Source organism: Meriones unguiculatus, chromosome 6, assembly GCF_030254825.1.
Source record: "Meriones unguiculatus strain TT.TT164.6M chromosome 6, Bangor_MerUng_6.1, whole genome shotgun sequence".
In the NCBI taxonomy this organism is placed as follows: Eukaryota; Metazoa; Chordata; class Mammalia; order Rodentia; family Muridae; genus Meriones; species Meriones unguiculatus.
This window is the reverse complement of record NC_083354.1, coordinates 64,925,246-64,942,117: the sequence shown is the minus strand read 5'-3', so window position 1 is coordinate 64,942,117 and position 16,872 is coordinate 64,925,246. Positions and strand designations below refer to the sequence as shown.

The window sequence follows — 16,872 nt, the reverse complement described above, 5'->3', positions numbered from 1 at the left end:
GATGATATGATATACTTCAGCAGGTAAGAATGTTTGCTACCAAGGCTGACAACCTGAGTTCATACCCCAGGATCTACATGATAAAAGGAGAGAACTGACTCTCACAAGTTTTCCTCTGACCTCTGCACACATGCAGAGGCACATATGTAGACACACATACAAACTGAAAATAAATAAATGAAAAATGGGGTTAAAAATAAACAAATTGCATCATTTGTAACAATGTGAATTTATGCTGATAAAACAAACCATCATTTATTAATTTAACTGGCCTTTGAGAAAGCTCTTGGAGTAAGGTAAAAAGCTATTTGTAAATTTCATATTCTCCAAAAAGACTTTTCTAGACTAGTAGAGTCCTGCTGATGAAGGCTACCTAGAGCAGAGGCATGTTAATATGGACAGTAAGTTGTACCAGAACTGAAAGCCTTAGTTCTCACTTCTAAGTAAGATAGAAATAATACATCAACAAGAATTTGCGTGGAAGCTGTAGTGTGTTGGTGGTTTTCAGGGCAAGAAAGTGTGGTAAGCCTGTGTAGATGTAAAATGCCTTTTTTGGTTTTTTTTTTTTCCCAATAGTTTTATTTTTCTCATTAGTTACATTTTGTAATTCTGTATCCCAGCTGTATCCCTCATTCCCTCCCCAATCCCACCCTCCCTTCCTCATCTCCTCCCTGCCCCTTTCCAAGTCCACTAGTAGGGGAGGACCTCCTCCCCTTTCATATGACTCCCTTTTGTCAGGTATTTTCAAGACTGGCTGCAAAGTCCTCCTCTGTGGCCTAACAGTACTGCTACTTGGTTTTGTTTCTTAACTTCTCCCTTTTCTGTGAACATTTTCAGATAATGGAGTAAACTCTGGAGGCATGCCCTGTTTCTTCCCCACCATCTGCCAAAACAAGGTAGTCACAGAATGCATACCATCCAGATACAATCTTACTGGTTTTATATCTAATTATTTTTTTAATTCCCACAATGGCCTCCAGTCTGTGGCTAAAACCAAGAATATTTTAATACCCAGCTTTCAAATTTTATTATAAACTTTAACTTTTTAGGGACACAGTAAAAAAACTCAAATTTTTATTTATGAATTATAGTTGGACTTTAAACCACTGCATCCTTATTCATTAACTTCTCAGGGAGAAGTATACAGATGGAGACATCGCACTTAGGCTGGAACCTGCTTCATCATCATTTGCTCATCTTTCCAATTTAATCAGCATTAAATATTGCATTGTTATTCTAAGAACATGTTGGTAGCCAACTAACCTGGGCACAGGGGGTCTTGCAGAGACTAAAACACCAACCAAGGACCACGTATGGACTGGACCTAGGCACCCTACACATTTGTACACAATGGAGAGCTTGGTCTTCTTGTAGGTTCACTAGTAAGAGAAGCAGGGGTTGTCTCTGACAAAGATTCTCTTGCATGTTTTTCAATCACTTGCCTCTGACAGGGATGCCTTGTCATGCCACTGTGGTAGAGGATGTATTCAGTCCTGATACGACTTGATATGCTAGCATAGGAGAGGCGATTTCTGAGAGAGAGGGGTGGGGGATTATGGGGAAAAAAAGAGGGTGGCACTGGGAGAAGGGAGGAGTTATGATTGGGATATAAAGTAAATAAATAAATAAATAAATAAATAAATAGAACATGTGGGGCTGAGTGCGGTGCACACCTTTAATCTCAGCACTTGAGAAGCAGAGGTAGAAGGATTTTTATGAGTTCTAGGCTAGCCTTGTCTACCTAGCAAGTTCAAGTCCAACCAAAGTTACATAGTGAGATCCTTTCTCAAATATGTGTGTGTGTGAGAGAGACCAGTTGGAGTTAAAGGGGATGCTAGAGTTTAAAGCAGTGGGGTCTTGGACACTTAGGAAGGAAAATAGAGGACCTTGTTGTTATTGGGCATGAGATTATTAATATGGCCAAATAAGACAAAGTGTAGGGTTTGGAGGAAAGCCAGTGTCACAGGCTGGCTGGCTTCCTAGGAAACCCTTTGGCTAGGTGACGTTTAGAAGGCCCTGCTACCATTGTTTTCTCTCTGTGCTAAATCTTTAATTCTTTCTTCTGGGGGCCCTCTTTTGAGAATAAAACTAATCCTCTGATGATTATGAATTTTTTTTTGTTGTTGTTGTTCATGAGACAAGAATCTCGAGCTTTGTGTGACCATGAATGTCTGACACCCTAATTCCTGAGTTAAGTCTATCTAGGACAAGAAAGCATAACATACTGCTTCATCAAGTGGATTTTTTTGTGCCAGGAGCAAAGTATGTTATAACCACAAAGACCTTAAGTAAACTCTGTTTGAACAAGAGACATGGTAGATACGGGGTTCTGTGTGTGTGTGTAAGTTGTTTTGATTTAATTTTTAAATAATATGTTGTTGAATATTAATATTTACTATTGATTTAGCTTTTAGTTAAGTAGTGGTTACTCCTAAACCAGCTGTATACCTAAATTACCACACAGACTAGGATTTACTTAGTTAACCTGGAGCACAATGCGGGGCAATGATTAGTCCATCCTAAACCTCCAAGATGCATAGTTTCCTACCGTTCAGATTTTACACATTATACTTGCTTTTAGTCATATCTTAGGACAGGTTCATCTCTCCTCATTGTTCCAAGTTCTCTCCTGCCAAACTCTGCTCTCTGCCCTCCTACTCGCTTCCTTCTCCTACCTCAGGACCAGGATGCCCCACCCTATTCTCTCCATTGCTCAGCACTAGCTAGCTGTTTAATTGAAAATACAGAGAACGGCATGTTTACACAAACTTGAGACATTGTCCAGATTGAAACCAGATAGTGGGGTAGAGAAATCAGCATTTGAATGAACAAGGGTAAACTGTATACATTCCACAAGAACATTATACCAACAAATATATTTATTCTTTGATAGCTCAAACATCTTTTCAGTGTATATTGATTATATCCAACACTTTTTAATGACCTCACCCCATTATCTTCTCAATCATGTCCTCTTTTATTGTTTGTTATTAATAACTTTCAGTCTAATTAATGCTGCCCATCCATCAGTAGTTTTACCCAGCAATGGACACTGAATACTACAATATTGATCTGTTGGCAAGATGTACTCTGTGGTACAATCGTGGCATGACATTATAGGGGTAGCCAACTGCTTACTGTTAGACTATGAAGCCTGCACTGTAGGAGGGAATTCATTCCTGGCAGGCCTGGTCAAAAGCCCATGATTGGGGAAATCATAAGCTCTAGAAGGAAACCTACTGTTATTTCACAAAATGGGCATGCTGCTAAACTGCATTCTAAATATTAGTAGATATAAATAGATTTGTTAAATTTTTTTACTTTGGTCAGAGAAGTGTCTTTTTAATGTAGGTAGTGATTAATACAGAGACTCACACCTGGCCAAAGTGATAAGTATAAATAACTGTGCTCAGCTGTGGATGAGCCATCTGTATCAATAGCCCACCATTCAAAGCTCAGGGAATATAATAGAAGAGAGGAATTGAAAAAATGTAAAAGCTGGCTGGGCATGGTGGCACACACCTTTAATGCCAGCACTTGAGAGGCAGAGGCAGGTACATCTCTGTGAGTTTGCTACAAAGTGAGTCTAGGACAGATGGAGATATACAAAGAAAAGAAAGCCTGCCTCAAAAAAAAAGTAAGAGCTGGTGGATGGGGAAGAGAACTGTGAAATGCTGATTTCTGCATCAACTCATAGTAGCTATGGTTACCTGCATAAGATCAGCCAGTCATAACTGCAGCGCAGATGGAGGAGTGGGGCTCCTTGAGGCCCCACCCCTATTTGAAGAGCCATTGGCTGGCTCAAAAAGGAGAATCATTCTGGTAGGCTGATCATGCCCTATAATCATCTCCCTGTCTCACTTTACCTCCCTCAAGATTGCCATTCCCAAAAATGCCTTGGCCATATCCTCAATCTTCCTTTTTTTATGTCTATGGATGTTTTGTCTGCACATATGCATGTGAACTACATGCATGAAGTTCCCACAAAATCCAAGAAAGGGAGCCAGATACCCTGGAACTAAAGTCACAGAAGGTTATAAAGCACCATGTGGGTGCTAAGAATCAAGATCCAGCCTCTGGAAAAGTAGTAGTCAGTGGTCTGAACTGTAGAGGCATCTTTCCAGACTCATATTTCATGAGTCTTAAGAGACTCCTTTAGAATTTCCTGAGTCTTAACAAGCTTTCCTCTGGGTTGATGTTTCAATTCAAAGAAAATTGCTACATAAATACTAAAAGGAAAAAAAAACACTAAAAGAAAATCAAGTAGTTGCTGGATAGTGACACAATATAAACAACCAGACAAGAGGCAAAGAGGATAGGATATATTCTTCTACTTTTACTTTAAATAAATTTACTTTATTTCAGTCATATAAATTGAGGCTATTTGACCAGAGATCAAATGACATAGTCTGCAGTTCTACCATAATGGACATCAAGGCAAGAGAAGCCTGGAGAAAGGCATGGCACAAATTTTTTTTATCTTGAGGGTAAGGTGGCTGAAGTCTCTAGATCCATGTTGGTATGTGAGGGATGGAATCCACAAACCACCTAAGGTAGAGACTTACCTGGAGTGGCCCAAGGCAGATCAGTACAGGAGCTTCTGGAAATAGCATTGCAATTTCTAACCACCTGGCTAAGCTAGGGATTGGGGGATCCCCCCCCACCTCTTTCACTCTTGATATTTTTCAGGGGATTAAGTACCCCTAGGGATCAGCTTTCTTTAAACCTTGATAATCTAGATTTGTTGTTTAGCTGAGTTCCCCCAGGTTATCTCACCCTAAGGGGACATGGGTGTTTACAGGGAAGCAATGGACTGAGCTTCTGGGAAAGTAGAAAAACTCAACCTTGAACACCTTCTTCCTGGGGCATTTCCAAGGTGTTAGCAGGATTCCCATTATAACCCTGTGACTGGTAGGACATTCTCTTGCCAAGAGAAGGAAACTGAGTTGTTGGTAGAGTAGCCACGGAAAAGGTAGGTTGTGTGTGGAACTTTTTGAAAGATTTTCTTTTTTTCTTTCAGACTATGAAAAAGTTTCCCACACCAACTTTTCTTAAGGGAGGCATGGAAGGAGAATCTGGTGGGAAACACAGAATTAGAGAAAGATGCCATCGCCTCTGGGATGTTTGAGTAGCACTGGATCCTAGTATAATTCATATTTATGTACATAGAGTCTTCATTCTAAATTCAATTCTATGCATGTCTCTCTTCCCAAGAAACAAAGCAACTATTTGCAGTTACACCCCAGTCCACACAGTGGCAAGTCCACTCCCATCCTCTATCCTTTAGGGGCTCGTGAGCATCCAGTCCTCTACAAGTGTTTGACCCGTGTTCACAAGGCAGCATGTGTCTGGAGCTCCCATTACTTCTTCAACGAGACATCATCTTCACAAACTCTGAGGAAAAAAAAACAACAAAAACTCCTGTGAGGCTCTTCCTTGTAAAAGCAACTAGAGTTACTTTGGGAAGCTTTTCCTGTGTTTCAGGCAGTGATATTAATCTTTAGAAAATGACTTGAACTCTCTATGACAAAATGTTCATAAAACATACTCAGTGCTTATACATAGCAGTGAGTGCTTATACATAGAAATTATTGGAACTTTATTCCATATTTTCTTTTTCTTGTGTGTGTTACATGAATGTATGTACAGATACATGTGTACATGTGCATGCACATGTGGAGGGCAGTGAAAATGCCCAGTGCCCTTCTCTAATCTTCCTCATCTTATTCCCTTGAGAATGGGTCTCTCACTGAATCTGCGGCTCATTAGTTGTCGTTTTTGTTGATGTTATTATTGTTGCAAGAGAGCAAAGAATTAAAAATTAGTGGGTATTGGTTTATAAGCCTGAACAAAGGCCAGCCAGGTAGAGACATGTCCAGACACCTGTGGAAAGGAACTAGCTTTACTACATTCTTTCCCCACCCACTAGAGATACAGTTGCTAGGAAACTAGCCCCGATGGCCAGGCCAGAACCATGTATAGTCTTGGTGCCTAAAGTAAACCAATCATTTCAAAAGTCTATTTCCCTTACCCAATCATGTAAATCCAAAGCATGTAAGTCCCTGCTTGTAGTTTTGCCCTTTAAAAACCTTGTTCCCCTAGACCAGGAATTCCTCTCCTGCTTCCACAGGAAGTTTGTGTCCTGTGTTCGAACATGTATATAATAAAGCCTCATGTATTTGCAGTGAGTCGATTCCTGATGGTCTTTGGGGGTCTCACAAACTGGGCATAACAGTTGCTGTTGTTGTTATTTTAATTATATTGGTGTTTTGCATGCATGTATGCCTGTGCTCCACATTCATGCAGTGCCCAGTAAGAACAAAAGAGGGAACTGGATCTCCTCAAACTGCAGTTGTGAACTGCTACAGATGATAAGTCCTCTGGAAGAGCAGCCAACACTGAACTACTGAGCAATCTCTCCAGATTCTTTTACCAATTTTTTTGTTCAGCTGATGGCCAGAGAACTGCAGTGAACCTTTACTCTCTGTCCTTATCCACCACCAGTTACAAGCACAAGGCCATGCCTAGACTTTTAACGTGGGTGCTAGACATACAAACTTAGGTCCTCATGCTTGGGCAGCAAATGCTCTTACCCACTGAGCTATATCTCTAGCCTTTGTTCTATTGCTCAATGCTTCTGGAAGTGCCATTTTACAGAAAAGAAATGGAAGCTAGTAAGGGAAACTGGCCTGTTCAAGATCAGGTGGACAGTGAACAGAATGCCCTGAAGGAATAGATTGCCCATGACTTTGTTTAGAACTTGCTAGGCCCACCATGTCTTGAAGTCATCCTATCTTTCCATTGCTTATATTTAGCCTAAAGCTCTGTCTGATAGATTTTCCCCACTTTCATTGATTCACATGTACCAACACATTTACTAAGCTTCTATTTGGTGACTTGTTAGGGCAGACATGGTTTTTAAAAGACGCTCCTTTCAATGGCTGTATAGCTGGATCAGTGTTTGCTGTAAAAGCAGTAGGAGTTCAGTTTGAATCCCTGGTACTGACATGAAAATCCCAGTGTACACCTGTAACTATAGTGTTTTGGGAGGTGGAAAAAAGAATTGCTGGGGCTTGTAAGTACCAACCTAGCTTCAGGATCACAGAGAGCCTCTCTCTCAGTAGAATAAAGTAGAGAGTGATAGAGAGGACAACCAAAACCTTCCTCTGAGCTCTGTGAGTGTGCATACACACACATATTATACATTGACCTCACACACAAAAACTATAGAGGGAAGGGTGGGAGAGAGATGCTCAGTTGTACTGCAACATGGAAAACTAACACAAGAAACATTCCATGGAAAAGAGCAAAAACTCCTATAAGGCTCACAGTCAGGCTTAAGGTGCTCAGGCAAGGGAGAGGGGAGATTCTTGACAAAAGGTGATAGGCTTGTGTCCTCAGGGAATACATAAGTCTTATACAACAAGTGGACAGGACATGAGTAACAAAAAAAAAAGAGAGTGAGAAACTGAAGGATGCAGAATAGGAAACACATTCCCCCCACAGCATAACAATTCACATCATGGTTGCAGAAGACAGGATTGGGTGGGCTGAAGAGGCATAGACTTGAAGAACAGACTGCAAATTGTGGCCCCACCTGAAGGCAATAGCTAGATGTTGACTACTTTAAATCAAAGACTATCACAATTTAAACTTGACGTAGCCAACTTATGTCTCCCTCAGATATGATCCTGCAGTGTACTAGTTCATAATCATTATCAACTTGACACAACATAGGGTCACCTCGAAATAGGAAACAGCAACTAAACAATGCCCCACACCTCAACTAAAGAACTGCCACCATCAGACTGGCCTGTGGGCATATCTGTGGGGCATTGTTTAGTTGCTAATTGGTACAGGAACCCCAGTCCACTATGGGCAACACCATCCCCTGGGCAGGTGGTTCTGGGCTGCATGAGAAAGGTAGTTGAGCAAAGGCCAGTGAGCAAGATGTTTTATCACAGCAACAGAAACAAAACTAGAACACACCTTCAAATGAAAACTTTGAAAAGAATACAGAGTGGATGAGTGAGAGAACCACATGAGGAAGGGACAGGATTCTTGCCCAATGTATTACCTTCAAAGTCAACCGTACCATCTCCATTGATGTCAGCTTCCTGCACTACCTCAGCAATCTCTCGGGGTGTGAGTTTCTCCCCTAGCAACCTCTGCATGGCCTGCTGCAGCTCTGCCAGTGTGATCTCCCCATCTCCGTTGGCATCAAACTAAACAGAAGCAACACAGCTAGATCAGCTTCACTGGCAATGACAGCCTCAGAAAAGGTCAGGGTTCTAGTCACTCACTGGAAGTAGAGAACCAATCTAAGCAAGCATTTAAGACATGTCATATACTGGAATGTTGGCTCATCAACAATGGGTCTTCTTCCCACCCTATGGGAGAGAGTTAACTCCTGACACTATTAATGATACTCTGCTATGCTTGCAGACAGAAGCCTAGCATAACTGTCTTCTGAGAGGCTTCATCCAGCACCAGACAGAAAAACAGAGATCTACCGACAAACAATAGGCAGAGCTCAGGGAATTCTCTGGAAGAGTGGGAGGAAGATAGATAGAACCAGGGTTCAAGGGAACCACAAGACCTACAGAATAAACTAACCTGGGCCACAGAGACTGAACCAACAACCAAAGAGCCTGCATGGGTTGGACCTAGGCCCACTACACACATGTAGAAGATGTGCAGCTTGGTTATCATGTGGGTCCCCTAACAATGGGAGTAGGGGCTGTCTCCAACTCTGTTGCCTGCCTTTGAATCCCTTACCCCTAGCTGGACTGCCTTGTCTGCCTCAGTGGGAGAGGATGCACTTAATCCTGCTGTGACTTGAGGTGCCAGGGTGAGTTAAGAGCCTCCCCTTCTCTGAAAAGAATAGAGGAGGGAATGGGGAAGGGATATAAGGGTGGAACTGGGAAGAGAAGAGGGAAGAGGCTGAAATCAGGCTTTAAAGTGAATAAACAAGCAAACGGAAAAAACAATGGGACTTCTTTCAAATTTGCATTTACATTACTTTTAACATCTTTATTGGGGTATAATTGATTCATAAAGTGTTATGTATGTATAATGCATACAACTGGATTAGTTTGGACATATGCGTAGCCTCAAGGAATCGTCATCCTAACTAGTGTGACAGATATAGCCATCATAGCCAGGAGCTTCCTTATTCTTCTTAGCTTTTGTTTGTTTTCTAAGTCTTTAAACAAATTATTACATTTATTTGTTTGTTTGCTTATGTTGGATATACAAGTATGGGCACATGCATTCCACGATGCACCTGTGAAGGTCAGAAAAAAATTTGCAGTACCCACTATGTGAGTCCCGGGGATTGAACTTGGGTCATCAGGTTTCTCAGTAAGTGGATAACACTGAACTATCTTGATGGCACTATGCTTTTTATTATTATCATGTATCACTATATTTTATAAATTATTATAAGTATAGTATTTTAAATATTTAATATATTTTATTTTTTTCTGATTTTATTCAGCCATATAGAAAAATTTACTTGTGACATTTGTAAGAAGATAGATGGTACTGAAAATCATTGTGTTAAACAAAATAAGCCAGATTCAGAAAGACAAAAACCAGATGATGTTCTCTCTCATACATGGAACCTAGATATAAATTTGAGTATGTATTTTTGCATGTATAGGTCTAGAAAGCAGACAAGAAGAGTGAAAGAAGAGGTTTTAAAGAGTGGAAGAAGAGGTTTTAAGGGAGGAGGAAAGAGAGAGAAGAGAGTAACAGAATACAATGAAAAGTAAGGACCAAAGCCTTGCATTCACTAAAGCAGTATTCTAGTGCCAAAGCCCCTTGCTGGGTAATTCTAGCCAGGGGCATTATCACTGAGCCATGCCCCCAGCCCTTCACTGAGGGATTCTAGGCAAGTGCTCTGCCACTGAGTCATGCCCCTGTTTCTTGTTATGTCTAGCACTTGGTCTTGTCTCCCTTCCACAAACATCTTCCTGTCATATAAGCCTCTATGCTTGCAGCATCCTATCCTAGAATGTGCTTCACTAGAACAGCTCTGCCATTCTGAAAATATCAAACTCTTAGATTCTTCCTTCCTATTGCTGTAACCAAGATTAGAGGCCCTAACATTTATTCAATATTCAATTCAGTATTCAATATCATGTATAATCTATTAGACTCAGTTTCTTATATGTATGATATTAATTAATGTGTGATTACTCCTAATATTGTATGTGAGGATCAAATCAGATGAACATATATTGCCAAATGTTTGGAACTTATGTGATTCTTCTTCTCAGTGTATCTAACTGCAACAAGTTGATTTTGGTGGACAGTATACTATATGTAGATTAATAAAACTAACCCCTTGAGGTCTCCCTTGCCCCTCTCTCAGCAATATGGAGTTATTAACTTACTTCCTTGAAGGCATCTCGCATTTCCTGGACACCAATCATCCCTGCTGTCTCTGCAAGCAATTTGGGGGTCATCAGTTCCACAAAGTCTTCAAAGTCTACACGGCCACCAACTAAGGAAGAAGCATGGTTGGCAAGCATGGTTGGCTCTGAGTTCCCATCCTCCTGTATGCTAAGGGTTTTCTTTGAGTTCCTCCGTCTACTCAGCCAAGTTCTCATGTTGCTCTAATAAGAACTTATTAAACAAAGGATATATGTATAACTGGTTGACCTTAAGAAAATCTCTTTCATTTTTATTCATTTTAAACTCTGTGTGTGTGTGTTTGCATGTGCAGGTAAATGTAGCTCCGACAGAGACCAGAAGAAGGCATCAGATGGAGATGGCTTTGAGCTACTTAAAACGGGTGCTGGGATCCAAACTCAGATCCTTTGAAAAAGCAGTTGACACTCTTAACCACTGAGTCAGCAGTCCAGACTCACTCAGCAAATTCCTTATTGGTTTGAGGCTTGTGCATTCCCCATCAATAGATCAACAGAAGATACACGGATTTAAATATGGACCCATTTCTTTCAGATGACGACAGTCATCTCTTTGTATCAACAGAAGACTTGTGCCAGGACATCCATGACATGTCCATGCTCAAGTCCCTGTCATAAGTGGTATACTGTGTGTATACTCCACATATACTCTAGTCACCTCTAGATTGTCCATTATCTGAGATACTCTGTGAATAACAGCTGTGCTGTATTGTTTAGTAAACAAAGAGAACAAAAAGAACTTATGTGTTTAATGTAGATGCAGTTCCTTTTCTAAATAAATTCTGTTGGCATTTGCTTGAACCTGAAGATATGGAACCAGCAGACAGGGGCCTAACTGATATTATGACATGAAATTCAATCTTGTTAACTCAGATCCATGCTCAGGTGACAACCTAATTTTGGCTTCAATTACAGAATCAAATTATATTTTCATTTAATGACGTATCCCTGAGTAATGCTACTCAGAGACATTGTATCCAAGTTCAGATTTATGTTCAACTTCCATCAAGCTCCACTACAGAGAACTCTGCTGATAAGAATTTACATTCAGTAAGGGTTCATAGCAAATATGACCTTTCCCACAGTGGCACCCCTTCATTTCTACCCCTTCATTTCTACATTATGAATAAGTAAGCCATGATCATATCTTTGAAAGATGGGGAAACTGAAAATCAGGAATATTCTAGAAATATTCCACTGTCCAAAATGACCACAATGAGTAAATAATAAAAGCAGGACTCATGGGCCAGGGAGATGGCTCGGGGGGTAAAAAGGACTTGTTGTGCAACATGATGAAATTGAGTTTAATCCCCAGGACCCACATGGTGAAAGGAAAAAGCCAACTCCCGAAAACTGTGCTCTGACCACACATAGATGTTATTATATTCATATGTACCCCTCCTCCCTCATACAAAATAAATAAATGTAATTTAAATTTTTAAAGTGGGAAGCTAAAGAGCTCAGCTATTAAGATCACTGTCTGATCCTCCAGGAGACGTTGGTTTTGTTCTCATGATTGTGTGTAATCCCAGTTCCAAGGGATCTGACACCCTCTTCTGACCTCTGCAGGTGTCAGGAATATGCTTGATGCACAGACACACATGCAGGCAAAATATTCATACACATGATTTTTTAAAATCCTTAACATTTTTAATAATAAAAGGTGGAACAACCACTTCAAATGCAGCCTTTCTAAGCACAGTCTGGGCTGCCTTCTGGAAGACTGCTTTTTCCTGTTAACCACCTTCCTATTTAAAGTGCTACTCTCAATTTGATTACCTTTCTCATTCCCACCCTGACCCTAATTCTAGGCATGTCTCCCACACCCTGTTCTCACGGTTCATTCGGATTTGCTGGCCCAACTCAGTCAACTCCATCTCTGTAGGCATGTAACCCATCGTTCTCATGAGATTGCCCAAATCCTTGTAGGAGATGAACCCATCTCGGTCCTTGTCAAATTCAAGAAATGCTTCCCGGAGCTCTAAAAGTTAAGAGAAAAGAGCTTTAGAGCAACTTGAAAAAGTCACTGGGTAAGACTAGTATCCCTTGAAACTATCAATGAGACACAACTAGAGATTCTACAAAGAATACATTTAATGAATTAAATGATTCATTTTTAAATTTTTATTTATTTACTTTACATCCCTATGACAGACTCCTCCCTCCTCACCTCTCAGCCCCACCCTTCCTCCCTCTTTTTCCATTCCCCCTTCCCCTTCTCCTTAGAAAAGGAAAGCCCCTCCCAACCCACCCTGGCACATCAAGTCACATCAGGACTAAGTGCAAAATGATATATAAAATGTGCCGTTAAAAAAATATGCCCCTGAGAGCACTGAAGTCCTCAGACTCTTAAGTGGTTTTAAGGGATCTCAAAACCAACCAAAAAAAAAAAAAAAGCAACATTTTTTAAAATTTATGCATAGTTTTATTCCAAGCCTCCTATTAGAATCATACATGTAAATAGACTGTCACACATTCCACTAAACATTTTAAACTAACTGTGTTTGTCAGAGCCAAAAATCCAATAGTAACAGGAGTTAGTAACATTTTTAATCACTCTAAAACTTGCATCATTTCTGAGTTTCTAGGAACCATGCAAATGAGACAGACACCTGTCAACACTTGAGGAACAGAGCCTAAAATTAACCAACATGAGCTGTGCAAATTACATTGGAGCAGGGAGAAAAGGGGAAAGGAATCTTCACATAAAGGAATTTACAGAGAAATGCAGGAGGGGCAGGCAGCAATGGATGGCTACATGGAAAGGCATCTGAGCAAGGAATTACCATCAATCTCATCCTGTCCCAGTGGTCTCTCCTGGAAGGAACACAAGAAGAGGAGATTGAAAAGGTCAGAAATCCTATACCCATTTCCCCAAATGAGCCCGTTGTTCCAACTCCCATCCCCAGCTATTCTCTGACCACCCTTTTCTCCCATTCCCATCTCATTTTCTGTCTCCTACCTTTGCATTTTAAACTCCACCTCTCTGTCCTAAACATCATGGAGTCATAACCTCTTCTCCAGAGGAAGAAAGCAAAATACGTCTCTTCTGCTGTGTTCAGACGAATGCCTGTGGCAAGCCCTTTCATTATACTTAAGCCTTAGAATCACATCAGTGTGGTTGGTTCAGATAGTCTCATCTTTCCCATGAGAAGTTGGATAACAGAGAAATTAATGAAACTACCAAAATTACACAGCTCATAAATAGAATATAGCCCTTATTAATTAGTCCTATTTTTCTTTTATTTATTTGTTTATTTAATCATTTTGAAATGCAAGCACTTGCCAAGTACTTGTGAGGTGTCAAAAGACAATTTGAGGCAATTGGTTCTTTCCTTCAACCATCCTGATGATGGTGATTCAGCAGACTTAGCAACAGGTGCCTTTACCTGCTTAAGCTATCTCACTAGCCATTATTTATTTATTCTATTATTTATTGATTGATACAGATCTCATGTAGCTCAGCCTAATAGCCAAGAATGACTTCTGATGCTCCTGCCTCCATCTCCCAGGTACTGGGATTAAACATATGTTCTACCATACCCAATTGGTATGTTGCTGGGAATTGAACCCAGGACCTCATATGGGCTGGATAAACTCTTCTAGCTAAGATACATACACAGCCACTTCATCCTTATAAAAATGAATTTTTTAACAAAAAAAAAATGGTTTTATATTGTGACATTGTCACACATCTGTGTCAATGTACTTTGCTGTCTTTGGCACCATCACCACATCTAGCACATGTTCTTCTCTTCCCAGTCCCTGTTTCTTCCATGAAATAATACCCTCTTCTGCTTTTTTGACATACATGCACGTTTTAAGTCACTCAGAGGTCAAACACAGGACTGGGAGTAGGATGTAGGACTCCTGATTACCATGCCAAATTCTTTCTGCTACATCCCACTGACTCTAGCCCATTCATCCTCATCCCCAGGATGAGCATCCCCTTATGTGAGACCAGTGTACAGGGAGATTCATGAAGAATATTCAGTGTCAGTCTCACATCTAAGAATTGCTGGTCATTGTTCCCTACTCATGGGTACACCTAAGGGTAAGCTTAGTTAGTAGGCATAGTGCCTGGGAATTTACTCCTTATCAACCTTATTCATGAAGACCTTCTCACTTCAGAGTCTCTTTATTTTCTTCCCACTCAATCTCTTATCTTTCCTCATCTCTCTTTCGTCTCCCTCCCCCTATCTTCCCTTTACTTTCTTTCTTCTGTCTTCTCTTCTGTGCTCTGCCTTGCCTCTCCCTGGTAAGTGTTCTCTCTCTTCTCTTCCCTTCTATCTTCTATCCTTCCTCTGCTCCCCTCTTCTTTCTTTCCTTACCATTTCTGGTGATTTTAAAGAACATGCTCCTAAGAATCAAACACGACTGAATAAGTAAATAAATAAGTGAACAAATAAATAAATAAAATAGTGTCACTCACTTACTGTATAGGCTTGAAGCAAAATACTCCATGACTTAATGGCCTCAGTTTACTCCCTCATAAAATAGGAATGAAATTATACTCAACCTCATATGCTGTCCTGAGGACTAAATGCCATCAAGCATGTAAACCCTTTGCACAGGGCTAGGCACACAGCAAGACTTAATGAGCTATTGTTAATACCATCATCAGCACCATCCTAACCATCATCAAAAGCAACAGCAGCACCATCACTATCTTGCTATCACTATCACCCACCGTCATCACCAACATCATCACCACCATCACCAGCAGCATTGTCAAAAGCAGCAGCATAGAAATCACCATTTCCATCATCAATATCATTAGTGCATGATTTCCCATATAAAACAATGTTACTAACAATAGTTCCATCCCACCTCCCTTTTCCATTTGTCTAACTCCACCATCCCCCTTTGCTCCTGACTTCTGATCACTGACTCTTGTGACATACAGTGCTACCTCAGCTCAGTTCAGGCTCTCTACACTTGCTCCCCTTATTGCTCAGCACTTGCATACTGCTTCCTTTTCCCCATGCTCTAGGTCCTCTTGCTCTTCCTGCCACCCTTCTACATCATCCCCACCTCACCCGCTGCTTCTCAGCAATGCCTTTTCTCAAGAAGATGCAGGCAGGGCCCATGGGAAACTGCATAGGGGAAGGTAGAGTTCACCAAACTCTGATGTCAAGATGGCCCCTCCTTCCTGCTCCCCTGCAGCAAGCAGCCCAGCTTCCTGATTGTTTCAATCCTCTGTCAACTCTTCCTGCCTCTCTTGGCCTCTCCCTCAGTCCCCTGTGACAGATCTGTGATAGCTCATGGAAAATCTCTACTAAGACGGTAGAGGGATCACAGCTCTACCTACCTCCCCATCTGGCTAGAGTGAGATGGGCGGGGAGAGCCAGAGTATGAGTTTTTATCCCCTTTTATCCTCTTTTATCCCCGGAATGGAATTGAATAGTACATTTTGAAATGAGGATTAGAGTGAAGCCTCTACTCACTTGCTGTTCCAACAAGCATTTTGAACCCTCATCTAAGCCTGACTTTAGTGAGTAAAAGATAGAAAGGATGGATATAGTCTTTTGTAAGCCATGTGCCTGAGGAAGTATTCAAGAACCCTTGATACCAAAGGTAACAAGCTCTAGGGGGAACATACACACTGTTGTTTTAGTAAATAGCTATGTTGCTGAACTGCCTTCTAAATATTTATGTTTACACCTATAGATTAATGCTGCTCTTGACCTTGACTATAAAAGCCTCTCTCTGCAGTAGGCAGCTGTTAATGCAGGAACAATAAATGGTCAAAGTGCTGAGAATAAGTGTCTTTTGAGTTCCCAGTCCTAAATGAGACATTGCTCTCAACTCCCTCCTCAAGGCTTAGGAAACATTAAGGAGTAATGATTGAAAGAATATAAGCACCAAAGGATGGAGAAAATGCTATGAAATATTTTCTGGACATAACATGGCCATTGAACTCATACACTCATCATACCTATAGCTCTGTGCACAAGATCAAATCAACAATATCACTTAGCAGTGGAGAGAGAGAAAATATGAAGGTAGAAGGGAAAGCATTGAGAGGTGTCCAGCAGAAGTAGGAAGGGGAACTGGGTGATATGCTCAATATACATGTATGAATGTATACATGTATGTATTTTATTGTATACATGTATTGTATACATGTATGAAATTGCCAAAGAATAAATAAAAAAAATAAAAAGAATCCACATGCTATCAGGTGTTATCTGATCTTTTAAAAAGACAATATATGTTGGCTGCTGCAAACAATTCCACTCAAGTCTGACTTGGTGAACCAATGAATTTATTGGGGTTGCCTACATCCAGATGCAGCTGCATCACCAAAAAGCTCATCCCAAGATGGGTAATGACTCATGAATGCTACATACCGGAATATCCCTACACAACTTGTAGACAGCTCCCTTGAAGAGTACCCTCACCTCTAGAAATTGCTTAAAACTTATATAACCTT

At 40.7% G+C, this 16,872-nt stretch overlaps 1 protein-coding gene across 3 annotated transcripts; it reads right to left on the bottom strand.

The window, feature by feature from the left end:
* Nucleotides 1-4,340: 4,340 nt before the first annotated feature.
* Cabp5 (calcium binding protein 5) lies at nt 4,341-16,455 on the bottom strand. 3 transcript variants are annotated; one of them, XM_021629290.2, is made up of 6 exons: nt 15,476-16,455; nt 13,223-13,253; nt 12,274-12,417; nt 10,401-10,510; nt 8,078-8,225; nt 4,343-5,394 (listed from the first exon to the last, which is right to left on the bottom strand). In XM_021629290.2, the coding sequence occupies exons 1-6, from the start codon at nt 15,536-15,538 to the stop codon at nt 5,369-5,371; spliced, it is 522 nt and encodes a 173-aa protein (XP_021484965.1). In that variant the 5' UTR covers nt 15,539-16,455; the 3' UTR covers nt 4,343-5,368. The 3 variants fall into 3 exon arrangements, with proteins under 3 accessions (XP_060241554.1, XP_021484965.1, XP_060241553.1); XM_060385570.1 differs by having other exon boundaries at nt 13,223-16,455; XM_060385571.1 differs by lacking the exon at nt 8,078-8,225 and having other exon boundaries at nt 4,341-5,394; nt 13,223-16,455.
* Nucleotides 16,456-16,872: the final 417 nt, after the last annotated feature.

Bases quoted from the DNA above. Each gene is read 5' to 3' on its own strand.
- Cabp5 (XM_060385570.1), bottom strand. From the start codon at position 13,379: ATGGGAATGGGAGAAAAGGGTGGTCAGAGAATAGCTGGGGATGGGAGT. The intron at 10,511-12,273 runs GTGAGAACAGGG...CTTCTTCCTTAG, and splicing joins CCAGCAAATCCGAATGAACC to TTGGTGGCCGTGTAGACTTT. The intron at 8,226-10,400 runs GTAAGTTAATAA...GCTTCTGTTTAG, and splicing joins TGCGAGATGCCTTCAAGGAA to TTTGATGCCAACGGAGATGG.